The sequence below is a fragment of the Penicillium psychrosexuale genome, assembly GCF_028828465.1.
Source record: "Penicillium psychrosexuale strain IBT 29551 chromosome Unknown utg000001l, whole genome shotgun sequence".
In the NCBI taxonomy this organism is placed as follows: domain Eukaryota; kingdom Fungi; phylum Ascomycota; class Eurotiomycetes; order Eurotiales; family Aspergillaceae; genus Penicillium; species Penicillium psychrosexuale.
The window spans coordinates 265,863-280,072 of NW_026643186.1; the positions used below are offsets into that span (position 1 = coordinate 265,863).

At 48.9% G+C, this 14,210-nt stretch overlaps 4 protein-coding genes across 4 annotated transcripts; 1 reads left to right on the forward strand and 3 right to left on the reverse strand.

Moving 5' to 3' along the window:
* Window positions 1-271: 271 nt before the first annotated feature.
* Window positions 272-3,174, reverse strand: N7518_000091 (potassium ion transporter; the record flags this gene model as incomplete). Its single annotated transcript, XM_057181019.1, has 3 exons — window positions 272-1,099; window positions 1,155-2,910; window positions 2,963-3,174. The coding sequence occupies 3 exons, from the start codon at window positions 3,172-3,174 to the stop codon at window positions 272-274; spliced, it is 2,796 nt and encodes a 931-aa protein (XP_057046369.1).
* A 2,197-nt stretch (window positions 3,175-5,371) lies between these two features.
* Window positions 5,372-6,465, forward strand: N7518_000092 (carbon-nitrogen hydrolase family protein; the record flags this gene model as incomplete). Its single annotated transcript, XM_057181020.1, has 3 exons — window positions 5,372-5,589; window positions 5,675-6,078; window positions 6,134-6,465. The coding sequence occupies 3 exons, from the start codon at window positions 5,372-5,374 to the stop codon at window positions 6,463-6,465; spliced, it is 954 nt and encodes a 317-aa protein (XP_057046370.1).
* Window positions 6,466-9,151: 2,686 nt separating this feature from the next.
* Window positions 9,152-9,385, reverse strand: N7518_000093 (uncharacterized protein; the record flags this gene model as incomplete). The annotated part of the gene is made up of 1 exon (XM_057181021.1): window positions 9,152-9,385. The coding sequence occupies one exon, from the start codon at window positions 9,383-9,385 to the stop codon at window positions 9,152-9,154; it is 234 nt and encodes a 77-aa protein (XP_057046371.1).
* A 2,107-nt stretch (window positions 9,386-11,492) lies between these two features.
* N7518_000094 (dynamin-like GTPase vpsA) lies at window positions 11,493-13,983 on the reverse strand (the record flags this gene model as incomplete). Its single annotated transcript, XM_057181022.1, has 7 exons — window positions 11,493-11,661; window positions 11,720-11,804; window positions 11,860-12,763; window positions 12,823-13,558; window positions 13,662-13,756; window positions 13,837-13,906; window positions 13,958-13,983. 7 exons carry the CDS (start codon window positions 13,981-13,983, stop codon window positions 11,493-11,495), a joined length of 2,085 nt encoding a protein of 694 aa, XP_057046372.1.
* Between the last annotated feature and the right edge of the window lie 227 nt (window positions 13,984-14,210).

The following is a 14,210-nucleotide window of genomic DNA, read 5'->3' on the forward strand; positions in this document are numbered from 1 at the left end:
CGCCTTATATCGATTAGTACGGACGGCCATGCAAGGTTCAAGGACATATAAACCAATGTGCTGCTCGGACGGAATACATTCTATATTACATCACAATTACCCAGAGTGTTATATTGGTCACAAGGCTAAGTTTTATCCCATCAGCGAAGGAAGTAATATTTCTATAATTATGTGTACATTGAAATTAAGATTGAACCGCCAGGGCATATGTATGTAGAACGCCAAGCCTCTAATAGGTGTTAACAAAAGAATATGAAGGTTTCGCCCGTTTCTATCGATCGGATTGGACAGTTGAGGAACGATGGACAGCCGAGGGACGATGTATCACAGAGTCTGCATTGGGAGTAGGCTGGGTATGCCAATCGTGGCTGTCCATACCCGAAGAATGACCAAGATCGTTCCTCGACTGGGATTGCGATTGCGATTGGGCGAAAGACCCAACTCCACTGAAGTTGGATGCGCGGCGGCGCATGCGGCGCTCTCCGTCTGCGGCCTCACGTCGATTGAGGGCGTCAGAGGGGAGAAGGACGGCGCGGTCGAGCGCATAAGGTAGGCCACGGTGGCGACCGCGGAGTTGCATAGCAATGATCACCAACTTGGAGACTACATTGAACTGCGCCGAGAAGGAGGTATTGACGCCGGTGTATCCAAACGACAAACCCACAGTACCATATGCCGAGACAACTTCAAACAAAACAGTGAACAGCTGGAAAGCGTGGTCGTTCTGGTTCTGCAATTTTCCACCTTCCGCAATAGAAATGATAAACAGGCCCAAAAAGACATACCACAAATCGAAACTCAGTTGGCGTCGCAAGTGAGCTCCGATGTATGTGGGGGCATTTGTCTCTTCGTCATCATCATCCTCTGCGGCATCGTAAATTCCCAAACTCTTCTCTTCGTAGACGTTGGTTCGACGCATAGAGATGGCGATGGGAAAGACTGAGATATACATCATGATCAAATAGGAAACCTGGATGGCGGGGTGAAGGTCTGGAAGACTGATGATTCCAAAACCGGCTGTTCGTGTCGCAGCAGCCTGGAAAAAGCCGTCCACAACTCGAATTCCGGGTGGCAGCATAGTGACGGCAGAATCGTTGAGCTACAAAGCATGGTCAGTGGAAGTCGCACAAGAGAGAGGGAGACAAGAAACTCACATCCAGGATGACAAAGAAAATCAGATCAATGCCGTTCAAGGCCACGAGAATGCCAAACAGCCACCAAGTGGCATTGCGGGGGAACAATAGAGTGAAGCATCGACGGGGATGATCTAGAAGGAACTTCAACTCTTCCCATAGCGCAGTGCCCTGGCGGGTGAATTTGGAAAGAACCCAGATCATCAAACGAAGCATGCATGGGAAGGCAGTATTGCCGATGATGATTAGAAACCCTAGCATGAGCAGAGGGAAAATGGCCCTTTGGAAGGAGTACATCGAGTCAGGTGTCAAGGTGAAACCTAAATCGTTGAAGGCCGACGCAGCGGTAAAGATTCCCCACCACGGCCGCCCAACTCCATCAGCCCGGACAATATCCCCCCAATGGGTGTTTGTCATGATCCAACCGATCATGCTAACCATGCCGATGAGATGAAAGCCGACGTAGTAGGTGATAAGAAGGACGGCCAGCGTCTTAAGCGCACGGTATTCGATACCGCCCAACTCATCACGCTGTTCCTCCGTCAAATCGACGAAATTGGAGTTACGAGCCACTGTCGCATTCCAACTGAGATACGGTTGGGTGGAATGGTCACGCTCTTGTGTCAGAGACCGGAACACCTGCCTGAAGGTATTCCTCGTGTTAGCACCGCCAAGAGCGGTAACCTCATTCCCATCTTTAGTCTCCCGCAAAGTAGGGCGAGTATCCAGACGAGGGAACGTACTACCGCGACCACGGGATCGTGAAATATCTGGTTCGTTGATGGTGATGTGTTGTTCTTCAAGTGGGCCCAGGCGATCGAGCCGCTCGGAGCTTGAACCGGGGCTATGTTGGCTGTCATGGTCACTGAAGTGTTGAGGGTGCTCATCATGGTCCACATCTTCTTCCAAAGCCTCAGGCGCACCACCGCGGTCATACTCCCGGGGACTCGGGATGCGCAACGCTCCTTTATCCTTCCGCTGCTTTTCCAAGAAGGCGATGTGGTGTTCGGGATTCAAATGGGTTGGCACCTTCAAGCTACCGAGGCCAAAACGAGGTTCGCTGCTTGTGTCCGTTTCTTCGGAGTTGGATTCGACACTGCTTCCCCGGAGTTCCGGTGTGTTCATGCCCGAATTGATGTTCTTGCTAGCCGGGTCCGTTACTCGAGTGTCCCGGGCATCCCCTAAATGGTCCCGTACCACCACGATGGGTCGACCGCTGACTCCCAGCTCCGCACGGTTGATTTTGTTCTCCTGGGTGCGCCCATCATCGGTCACGGTTCCCATGCGGGATCGGCTCCGTCGCATCGCCCGAGCGTCACTGACCACATGTTGGAAGCGCTTCTCAAACCAGTATAACCGAACAAATACCACGGCGCTATGGATGAATATCGGCGTGCACAGACATGTCATGAGGTATAAGACGATCTGTTGATATAGCCGGAGGTCATTCAGATTGACCGTGTTCAACCCGCTCTGGGTGGCAGCGCCAGCGGACTGGAAAAGGGCATCGATGTAGTCGATGTTGCCACCGGGGTAAACGATGACCGAGCCGATGATAACCCAGGATATGATGTAGATATAGTGGAGGAAGATGAAATTGAGGTGCAGTTCGTTTAGAATCGGGATCTTTTTCTTGTAGGATATCACTCGGTGTAGAGAATCCGAGAACATATTGAACGGACTGCGGCCAGACCGTTGCCGAGAGGGGAGCACTGGCAGCCGCAAAGGGGGAGATGTCGAGACGGGGTGCTCTCGAAAGGAGGGGAATTTTTCCAACCTATTGCATCATTAGCTTTTACATCTCGACTTTGGCTTTTCGCGATACATACATGTGGTCCCGTCGAGCGCTACCGAGCGGAGAGGTTTCGTGCAAGAGACGGGGGGAGGCCGCTCTTAGCCGCGTGGCATTGAGCCACGATTTTGCGTAGAGGTAATCGCGGGCATAGCGGAGGGAAGGTAGGAAGGAGATGAATGGGAGCAAGAGAACTGGTCGAATTGAGAAAAAGGAAATGGTAATAGCTGCGATGGAAAAATCACGCATGCGGGAATATTACAGTACGGTATGGTATTGTCATCTGCCACAGAAAACGTGGTCTGTCGATCCCTTTTGTCCGTCTTTGTCGGTTTGTGGCGAAGCAAAGTGTATTTCTAGATTTGGTGATGTAGACACCTGGGAGTGTTTTGGGAATAGTATACGGATGATATCACAATAGAATATATATCAAAATAAACAAAGAGCTCCAGTGGATTCCAAGGTTCTTCCCACCTCCCATTTCACGATAAGCTTTTACTCGGAAGGATTCAAAAATCGGGATTCACTGCCTTGCTGCATGTACGATATGCGATATAGACATATCCCTGAATAGATGCAAGTCTCGGCGCATTAACATGTGATCATGGACATGCTTTTTCTTGGCATCGCATACATCCCAACCTTGGAAAAACCTGAAACTCGGCCATCGTCATCAATTCGATTGTCCACCATCGCCTAATATGAAAGGGATGTTCTAGATCGGCCCGCTTTTCATTCCGGCTATGCCGTGGGCCGTTCCTAGCAGGATTCCCCCTATGCTGTTAGGGCTGCCGAGATATCAATAGTCCATTTCCCCCTTCTAATTGGTACCTGCATTCTCCATCTCCCGTAGGACAGCCGCCCTATACTTGGCAGTGGAAGGTGTTATCTCCAATCATTCATCGACGTGTCTCACGCCTTCTTACTTGCATTCTTACCGAAACCTGCTGATAGGAGATACAAGAATACAAAGAAATGCGAGGGGCCCATATATACCCTTGAAACGAGAGAAATTAGGCGGCACCGGCGGCCCGACATTCCTTATTTGAAGGGGTGGTCTTTTGCAGGTACTGAAGCATGTCCCCCGAGGCCGAGTATATTTAGGTCATTCCTAAACCCGTAGTGGAAGATAGCCGATTTAGCTGCCAAGATAGCAGCATAACATCTATTTCACAAAGATTCGGACTTCTAATCTCCTAGGGCTAGCATTTTTGCCAGGCTATTCTAAAATTCCGTGAAGATCTAAGCCCTAGTACGAAGTATGACAGATCAGAAGTGCGGATAAGCAGTATGCAAGATCTAGTCGGATTTCGAATTGGACTTTGACGTTTGTTTACCTTGGGACTGCAGCTGTTTGACTCATCTCGGCTTCACTTCAGGGGTATGACAGACTTATTTTGTTCTGAAAATGTCAATTCTCAAGGTGTTTACTTTTCAGGGATGTCTCTCGGGTACTCCACTATACTCCGTATATGTACCTCCTTTACTCGCCGATATTGTCTCGCTGGACAAGGATTATTTCCCTTGGTCGTACAGAGAATATTGCTTTTTACCTCCTTCGTACATTGCCGTAAAGTGTGTCCGGCATGTCTTCCTACCATTTCCAATGATCATCCTTCTAGCTATATTGTATGTGGGAATTTCACAGTGTGGGAGAGGCCGCTGTTTCTTCTTCCGTCTCTGTTGCCCCAGTGAACCCGGAAAACTTAGAGAACAAGGTAGATCTAGGGCACTTCGTCTAGCGTAAATATGGTGAGCGTTCGAAGCGCCCAGCTGCTGCGTGAAGATCGCGACTCTTCTTTCGCCACGGCCGGCGCGCCGAATCGGGAGTACATAAGGCTTCCTACGCAGGAATCGTATTTTTCTATTAGAACGAGTCGTAGGTTGTGGGTGGGTGCGAGTGTTTCGGCGGTCAGGGAGGATGGCCTAGTAATTCGGAATTGCTTTCTTGCCACTGGGAAGATGGCGCCGCGTCGGGCTGTGGCATGATCAAGGAAGGGGGAACTAGAAGGCGAAGCGCTGGTTATCCCTCTGGATGCAGAGGTAGTGAACGGAGTGGAATCTTTGTGCTGCTGTCGATGAACGAAGCGGGGAGGTTTTAGTTCCGATATTGGATGGGGATGTGGCTGAGGGAGAGTGGTTAATGGGACCACCAGGCCAAGTTCGGAGCCGAAGGCCGTGGCAAACGAAGTCCCCGATCTCATCTTAAGTCAAATAGATCAATGTATTGAGCTAGGTCAAGGACGGAGGCCACATACGCGACCGACTATTCTTATACTGGATATGTCGATTTTTGGATAGACGATTTGATCGCAGTGGGGTGGGATTGTTGAGGTCATTGACCCCAATTTCTCGTTGGGGTAGCCAGTGGATGACCATGGATAGTTTGTTTTTTTTTTCTTCTCTCCATTATAATCGCTTCCTGTACCTGTAGAATTGACATAAAATGGCCTCTACGCATCGCATTGCCGTAATCCAATGGCATATCAAGGTTGGTGCATCGACTTGGGCTGTACCCGAGCTTCGAACCATTGAAGACATGCAATTGCGATCGGATTTGCTAACAGTATCGCAGGAGCTTGACCCTGAGTATAATCATGCGACAGCATGCAACTACATCAGTGAGGCTGCTGCTCAAGGCGCCGAGCTAGCCGTCCTTCCGGAGTAAGAGATGTGTTACTAGACTTCCTGTCTGACGACACTAGATAGCCTTAAAACAAATGAACACTTGCTGATTCGAGTCAACCAGATACCATCTCAGCGGCATGGTCCCCACAGATCCCCTTTGGGCAGTCCAAGCCGGCAAGTCCGCCGAGTACCTAGCGAACTATCAACGCCTGGCCAAGAAATTGCAAATCTGCATTGTACCGGGTACAATCATCGAAAAGCACACGGGGCCCGATCAATCAACCCTGCTCTACAACACAGCATACTTCATCTCAGACGATGGCACTGTGCTCGGCTCCTACCGCAAGAAGAATATCTGGCACCCGGAACGACCCTACCTCACCTCCTCAAGCTCAGAGCCCCATGTGGCAATCGACACCCCGATCGGCCGCGTAGGAATGATGATCTGCTGGGATCTGGCATTCCCCGAAGCATTCCGGGAACTGATCGTCGACGGGGCGGAAATTGTGATTGTGCCTACATACTGTATGTTGAATTTCTCCTAGCCTGTACTCAACTGATCTAACCAAACTTCTACCAGGGACCCCCCACGACGCCTCTCCCGAAGCTCGCGCGTATAACCCGGATTCCGAAGCCCTCTTCCTCGAGTCGACCATTACATCCCGCTGCTTTGAAAATACCTGTGGTATTGTCTTCGTCAACGCCGCCGGGCCGTCGGAGGATTTCTTGGGCTTGTCGCAGATTACGGTCCCTCTTGTGGGTTCGATTGCTAAGATGGGGACTGAGGAGGGATTCATCGTTGCCGATTTGGATATGGGGCCTATTGAGGCTGCAGAGAGGAATTACAAGGTGCGACAAGACCTGAAGAAAGAGGATTGGCACTATAGTTATCGGCATACCGGGCGAAAGTAGAGCTTGGTCAATTCTGATTCTTTCTTACTTTTCCCGACCATTGTAACCATGCGACTTCTAGTAATAAGCCAGAAAGCCAACCAAAAAAGACGTAACACCAAGAATATTAGATGATTCCATGGATGTTGCCCAGGTACCCGCATGACTGTGTTCGGAATAGCGGATCCGCCCGTCTGGCGTCAAAAAGCTTATCTCCAATCCCCGAGGCTTCATAGATCAAAGGTCTAGAAAGTTGTCTACATGGATTGAGCTTTCCCTTCTTTGTACTGCCGTTTAATTAGAAAAATTTAAGAATGGGGGGAAGATATATATAGAAAAAAACCATCTAAAGAGACTATCTAAGATCTAAGAAGACTACCATAATGTCATGACAAGGCCGCATAAGCGGTCGACTACTCTTATCCCGGAATAAATCTACTTTGCACTGTAAGATTATGATTACAGCTTCAATTCTGGGCTATATATCGGCATTGGCTTATCACGAATGCTAGTTTGAAAGCTACACTTCTTCATACCTTCTACAAGGATGCCCACTAGAAGACGGTTTCATGTACCTGACCAGGTCGTGAATACCACATGGAGAAGCAGCTAGCAGCTGGTGGGTATCACCTGATATGACAATAGGCAATTGGGAAGGCCCCCACGGGTTCTATTGTCTCCCATTGTCCCTTCCCAAATAGGGAAAGTACCTTTCTAAGCGAGTCACATTTCCTACTTATATACCCCCCGCCGCTCTACAGTCCCTCCTTTACTTTTTCTCTCTTCTTCAACTCCCCATCCTCCTCATCTTTCATTCCATCAATCCATCAATCCCCCTTCTTCCATCTGGGGTTTCATCACCCCCAAGTACATTCCATCATCAGCTTGGGTCTCAAAAAATATCTTGTCCACTCCACATCACATCTTCCATCATATCTTGCATCAAGGTTCATTGGAAATGGAGTCTGTCACCATATCTGACTGCCAGCAACGCATTGTTGCGACTGTCACATCTGTCACGTCAACACCCACACTCACGTGGCCCATCATGTCCACTATGGTAAGTCTGCCTACCACCTGTCACCATCCTTCAGTCACTGACATGCACTTACTTGTCTCATAGACCTAACACCACATGGGCTTCATCACTTTGGCTTTTGATCTTGCATCTCTGCTGTGCATTGTGAGTATCTTCTTCCTCTCCCCTAACCCATCTTGACTTGACCATGTCACCCCTTGACCTTTCATCAACATTGTTCCATCACTATATCACTATGCTTCCATCCTTGCTCGGTACTAACTGTGATAGATGTGGAATCAAAAAAAATCCTTGCAGCTTGAAACAGCCTTTGCCTCAAACGCTATATCATTTACATGTTGCTGCTTTTAGCCTACCACCCATCACGAACAGCAACCTGGATTGCAGTTTGCAGATATCCAGGTAAGAACTTGAGCATCCGAACCCTCCTCACCTCTCTGTTCCTTCTGCTCTACGATGATGAGTGGAAGATCTCACCAGCCGATCCATTGGCTGACGCAAGTGCACATTGGTGCCTTCTGCCACAGGAACAGCATTTCTCATTTTCAATCTGCCTTCCTCGCAACTTGTTGCATGTGCCTGCCACTCCATTGATTTACTGTGCATGACCACCACATCTTACATAAAATCCACACATTTCTGCACTTCTGAACAGCCACAACAACATGCCAACCACCGAACAGGGCTGCCTCCACTTCTCCACCGGCAAATGCCTCATGACTGCCACCGCAACATCCATATCTTCATCATTGACCACATACCTCTGCGCAAAGAAACCTCCTTTGCATCCGAATGGAACCCCCATGGCAATTGCCCGATGCTCAGCTCGAAAAAGAAAGAAAAGAAAAAGAAACAACCAACATCATCAACCTTATCATAAACAACAACAACAACAACAACAACAACAGCAACAACAACAACAACAACAACAACATCATCATCATCATCATCATCATCATCATCCCCAGACAACAACAGCTACAAAAAAAAAAAAAAAAAAAGAGGAAAAGAAACAAACCACAAAAGAAGGGAAAAGAAGGGAGGAAACGGATTTGCATCAGACGGGACAACATGAAGGAACAAGAAGGAACAAGGAGAAGGGATGGGAAATTGGTTGCTTTTGATCTTCGCAAGAGAAACGGATTTGGTGAGATCAGAAATATCGTCTCTTGAGATGCAAGGCTGACTTCCAAAATCACAGTTCCCTGATGGTTCCACTGGAGTCTTTCGACACTTCCAATTCTACTATGGCCCAGCCAGCAGAGCTCATGATTCCACCTGAATGAAGAGGGATGCAATGACATGACTGTTTGTCTCCCAATTTGTGATTCGCTTTTGCCAGTGCTAACACTTCTAGTCACCAGTCACCACCAACCCACGAGATCCTCGAGGATTTGAACAACTTCCTGCTTAACTCAGTCCCATCTCATACGGTCATCCCACCACCTAGTCCAATGCGGAAACCCACCAACTTGCTACAATGTTGCAGACCACCTCCTGCCGGTCCCTCACTACCTTCCTCAACAGTCACCAAGTGAGCCAGAAATACATCCTCTTGACACCATACTTCTCAGCACCAACAGGCGGTGTGCTGGGTTGTATGATCAAGCGATCCATGTTTCTGGTACTTGGTACTGTGGCAGCATGAAGAATCATTATCCTCGACAGTCACCACGAGACAGCCAGGAATGACATCCTCCTGACACCATACTTCTCAGCACCAACAGGCGGTGTGTTGGGTTTTATGATCAGAGGATCCATGTTTCTGGTACCTGGGACTGTGTCAGCATGAAGAACCATTATCCTCGACGGCCACCAAGTGAGCCCGGAATACATCCTCTTGACACCATACTTCTCAGCACCAATAGGCGGCGTGTTGGGTTGTATGATCAAGGGATCCATGTTCCTGGTACTTGGGACCGTGGCAGCACTGAAGAACCATTATCATCGACGCTCACGAGTGAATTAGGAACATCATCCTCTGACACCATACTTCCCAGCACCAATAGGCGGCGTGTTGGGTTGTATGCTCAGGGGGTGCACTGTTCCTAATTTACCTGGGACTTAGAGTTGATTCTGGTATATCAGTCTGTCCACTGCGAGTTGATTCTGGTATATCAATGCTACCCACTGCGAGTTGATTCTGGTATATCAATGCTGCCCACTGTGAGTTGACATCGGGTAGTGAAAGCTGACAAGAGTGGTCTCGCAAGGTTGCAGTATGGAGATGTCAGTGCATATCATCCAGTCAATTCTCAGCACTCGACAACCACCAGTCTCTCAATACCTCCACCTTTGGGTCACATCAAATCCCAATACCGAAGACCACATTAATTCTCCACGAAACGGTACTAAAGAGCCCGCCTCCGAGACACAAAGCCTCAACAACTGTTCATCGCACGGCATCAATTAACATCGACTTTTACACTTGACTGGATCACTTCCCACTGGACTGGGTTGGCACACTGAAACAAGGGGCGCCAACTATCAAGCTCTTCTGAAACTACTCATGACCAACCACAAACTCTCTGACAACTTCGAGGCTTCACAAATACATCGAAGGCATTGTCTCTGTCATTTTCAACCCTCCTTCATGCTCACGCAACGGGCGTCACGAAGAAAAGAATCATGAGTATGGTAAGCCTTGGTTCACAACAGTTCCCCCGTTCAAGACAATAATGCTGACAATTCTAAGCCCAAGGCACAGATCAAAACAAGAAAAATATCCACACCAAACTCTGCCCACAACACTCCTCACCACCGTGGACTTGCAGGACAACCATAACCCACAAAAAAAAAAAAAAACAAAAAACAAACAAAACAAAACAAAACAAAACAAAACAAAACAAAAAAGCAAAAGGCACCAAGGAAACATGTCCAAGCATCATCCACACCCCGAAGAAACCATTGGCAGGCGGTCATGGAATCATTGAATGGAAGCTCGTCATCTCGAAAGACAAACTGGTCCAGCATGGACTGAATTCACAAGATTCGCATCTCACAGCACCACACCGGGCTGGGAAGGAGGATATGGAGAAAGAACATGGGAGGAGATGGTCATGGGAATGTACGACGGAACTTTGTTTTGATATCTTTGGGAGGATTCGGGACTTTGTTTGCATTATCCAACCCTTTCGCCTTGCACCGACTCTGCTGAGTCTTCAAATCTCAGCTCAAACATTGCTTCCATGGACATCATCAACGTCCATGTCACGGTCGCCGTTCGCTAGGGAGGCTTGCTCAACTTGTTTTGTATCTACTGGAAAGAATTTCCAGTTTTATGTATTTAGAGCACTTCTGCGACATCAAACTGCGGAAGTAAAGAATGAAGGACATCATCATCTTCATAATCACCTTCTCATGTCCCACACATAAAAAACCAGTGTTGTCTAGCATTTGCTCACGCGGATATTATTGGATATCCAAATCGTATTGGCACTATTCTTGTTGACTGTAACTTTCTCACGTCTCAAAAGTTACCGTCCCTACATGTACTGATATGATTTACAACGTAAATGATGAGAACATTGAAAAGTCAACATTTGAATTCTAAGCTAAGTCATAAAGCAGAGACAGAATCATTAATTGATACAATCATCCGGGCGTCCGTGGCAGGAAGTCCGCAAACGCAGACAACAGACCAAGCAATGAGAAAGGAAACGGTATAGAGCTCTCAAATTGGGAAAAAAAGAAAAGAAAACATGTAGTAGGGCGAAGCAAAGAACTCCCTCTTATCGAAACCAAAGACGACGACAATCACCAAGGACGAAAATCCGAAATCCGAACCCGAACCACCCGGATCAACATCTAAACAAGGACCAACGGAACAAGTCGCTAACCAAGGGATGGTAGGAACAGCAAAGCAAGTACGGAGTATAGTCAAGATATTCGGAGCGTGTTGCAAAAATCACAAAGAGATGCGAGGAGCCCAACTCCGCCAACGTAGCGGTCAATGGGATGATTTTTTCCTCTAGGGATAAATCGTCTGGTGACCAGGTCCACTCTTTCGTCACTGGACTTGGCTGACGATTTCGCTGGCGCGACCCAGGCTCTCGACCATCTGTTGGCATTCCTTTCGTCGGCGGGTCGTGTAATCGCTCTCCTTGAGGAGTTCGTCGAGCTCGTTGGTGCGGTACATTTGCTCTAGGAGTTCGCGTTGCATCTCATCCTTGGAGAATCTAGGAAAATCATTTGTTAGTATACTCGACGAAAGGGATTTGTAAGGATGATACATACTGGACCAGGGTGTACATGACCGCCTTGGGGACCATGTCGATCATTGTGCGCTTGACAATGTTGAAGTAGGAGGTAATCAGGAGTTCTGCGTGAGTGTTAGTCAAATGTCACACGCGTTCTGCATGAGCTAGTTCACTTACTGATAACCTCGACTTCGGTAGCTTCACGCTCAGACAAGCTAGCTGAAGCCTTAAGAGTTGCGGGAGGGGCCTCCATCAGGGCCATCTTCTTCTTGTTCTTGGAAGCCCAGAAGCTGCCGAAGAACCCACTGTTGTTATTGGCCTCGCCGCTGGTGTCGAGCGAGGGGCTCTGGGCACGGGCTGGGAGGAGAGGCTTGCCAGTCTTGGGGTCGACCTGTGTAGGCTTGGCGGCTGCCTGACGCTCGTTGACGAGAGTCATGGCGCGGTGTCCGTTCAGGAAATCAGGGTGGCCGGTGTTCACGTAGGTGGATTCCATGTTGATCAAGTCCTTGACCAGCTTGTTGGTAGGCTCAAGGCACTTCTTGAAGAATTGGATGACGACAGCATGGAACTTCTCCTTCAGCATGGGGTAGCGGCGGAACAGCTGCTTGGTCAAGAGCTGGCTCAGGATGCGCACCAACTCGTCGTAAACGAGGGAGATACATTTCAAGCTGGGCTCTTCCAGTCGCCTGATCTGTTGCTTCACAATCAACTCAAAGGCGGTGGTGCCGACAAATAGTGCGGGTGAGGAACCGGACGAGTTGTAAAGGATAGTTCGGATATCAATGTCCTTCACGAAGTCGAAGGGATCGACCGCCTTGACACCGTTCGCGTAGAGTTCATGGAACACAAAGGAAATACGAGCACCACCGGACAGCTCGATGCTGGACAACTCCTGGTTATTTCCCTCCAAGACTGTACGGTACTCGTTGCTGAACTCAGTGATGATGTTCAGGATGATGTTGGCGCTGTTGCCGAGCATAGAGTCACCTAGTTGCCCTAGCTCTGCGGTGTATTTCTGGAGGGAGGCGGAAATGCGGGCCTTGATATCGGGCAGGGTTTGCTTGATGTGCATCATAAGGATCTAAAAAGAGGAAGTCCGTTAGTCCAAAGGTTTCAAAGACGATTGGGGGCAACCCGTACCAAGTTCAGTTTCCGTGCCAAATAAGGCGTACCGCAGTAGGAAGCCTTATTCCGGTATGCCTTGTGGTTCTCGAAGAAGTTTTTCTCGTTCTCCAAGGCATAAGCAATGAGTTTCTTGTTCTCAATGTCACGCTGGCCACGGTTGACCACTGGCACATAACCCAGGCGCAAGGGGATAATTCGTCCAGCGAGAATATCTACTACATCCGTACCATCATCCATCAGATCGACCTTACTCAACACACCGATGGTGCGTTGACCCTCCGGGTCCACCTCACGTGCTAACTTCAGACCATCCGAGTTGGCAAGATCTTGGTTGGCCGAGGTGACTGCTAGGATGATTGCGTTGGGCTTGCTAATATACTTGAGGACCATATCACGGATTTGCTTCTCAATATCCTTCGGTTGGTCTCCGACGGGCACCTTAGTCAAACCAGGCAGATCGACGAGGGTCAAGGTCAAGACGTTGGGGGAGTAGATGCGCAGGTTGATCGGGGAGGGCGAGATTCCGGCATTCTTTCCGACCTTGGTTTCCGTTTCGCGGACGATTTCATCTCGAATCTTGTTGAAATCGAAGAACTTCTCCCCGGGGAGGTGTAGGAATTCACCGTATTCGTTCACGTTGGACTCGCTGTCCGTTGTCTCCAACTTGGTCTCCCCGTTCGTGGTGGGGGTTTTGTTAATCAGTTGCAAGATAAGGGGTCTCCGAGTGACGATTCCAGAGCCACGAGGCAAGCTGCAAGGCGAAAACTTGGTTAGCAATTATTCACATATGGCGCATGCCCCGCCACCGAGGGCGTGCACGGGGCCGCGCAAGCTCCCAAAAACAAGCAACATACAAATCCCGGCCGACGATATTCTCTAGCACCGAACTCTTTCCACTGGATTGCGACCCGACAACGGCAATTTGGGGCAGATCGATTGGGTTGTGCACCTAAAGCGAGGAGCGGTGTTAGCGCACATGGTGCCCCTGTAATCACAATTGATCTGTGACCTCTGATCAAGTATACATACACCGACTGTGGAAAAGACATCTTGAAGCTTGTTAACCAGCGAAATCAAGCTGGGGTCATTGACGTTTATGCTGCACGGAGATTAGCCAGACCGCATAGGAAAGGGACAGGGGTTTGCGCACGAGTGGCCGGTCGTGGGGCTTGCCATGGCTGGCGATTTGGGATACGAAAAACTGCTTCTAGGCAAGGAATATGGAAAAAGCAAGAAAAACGAGGCAACAGAGAAGTCGAATGAAGTAGAACCGGGGAGGTGCACGGTATAAGTGGAGGGATTGTTTGGCTCACGAAGGCGGTGATGTAGTGGCGTCCCGGTCTGTCGGCCCAGGCTACAATCAAAGTACTGACGAGTGAAGAATAGTGTATATAGTGTTATAA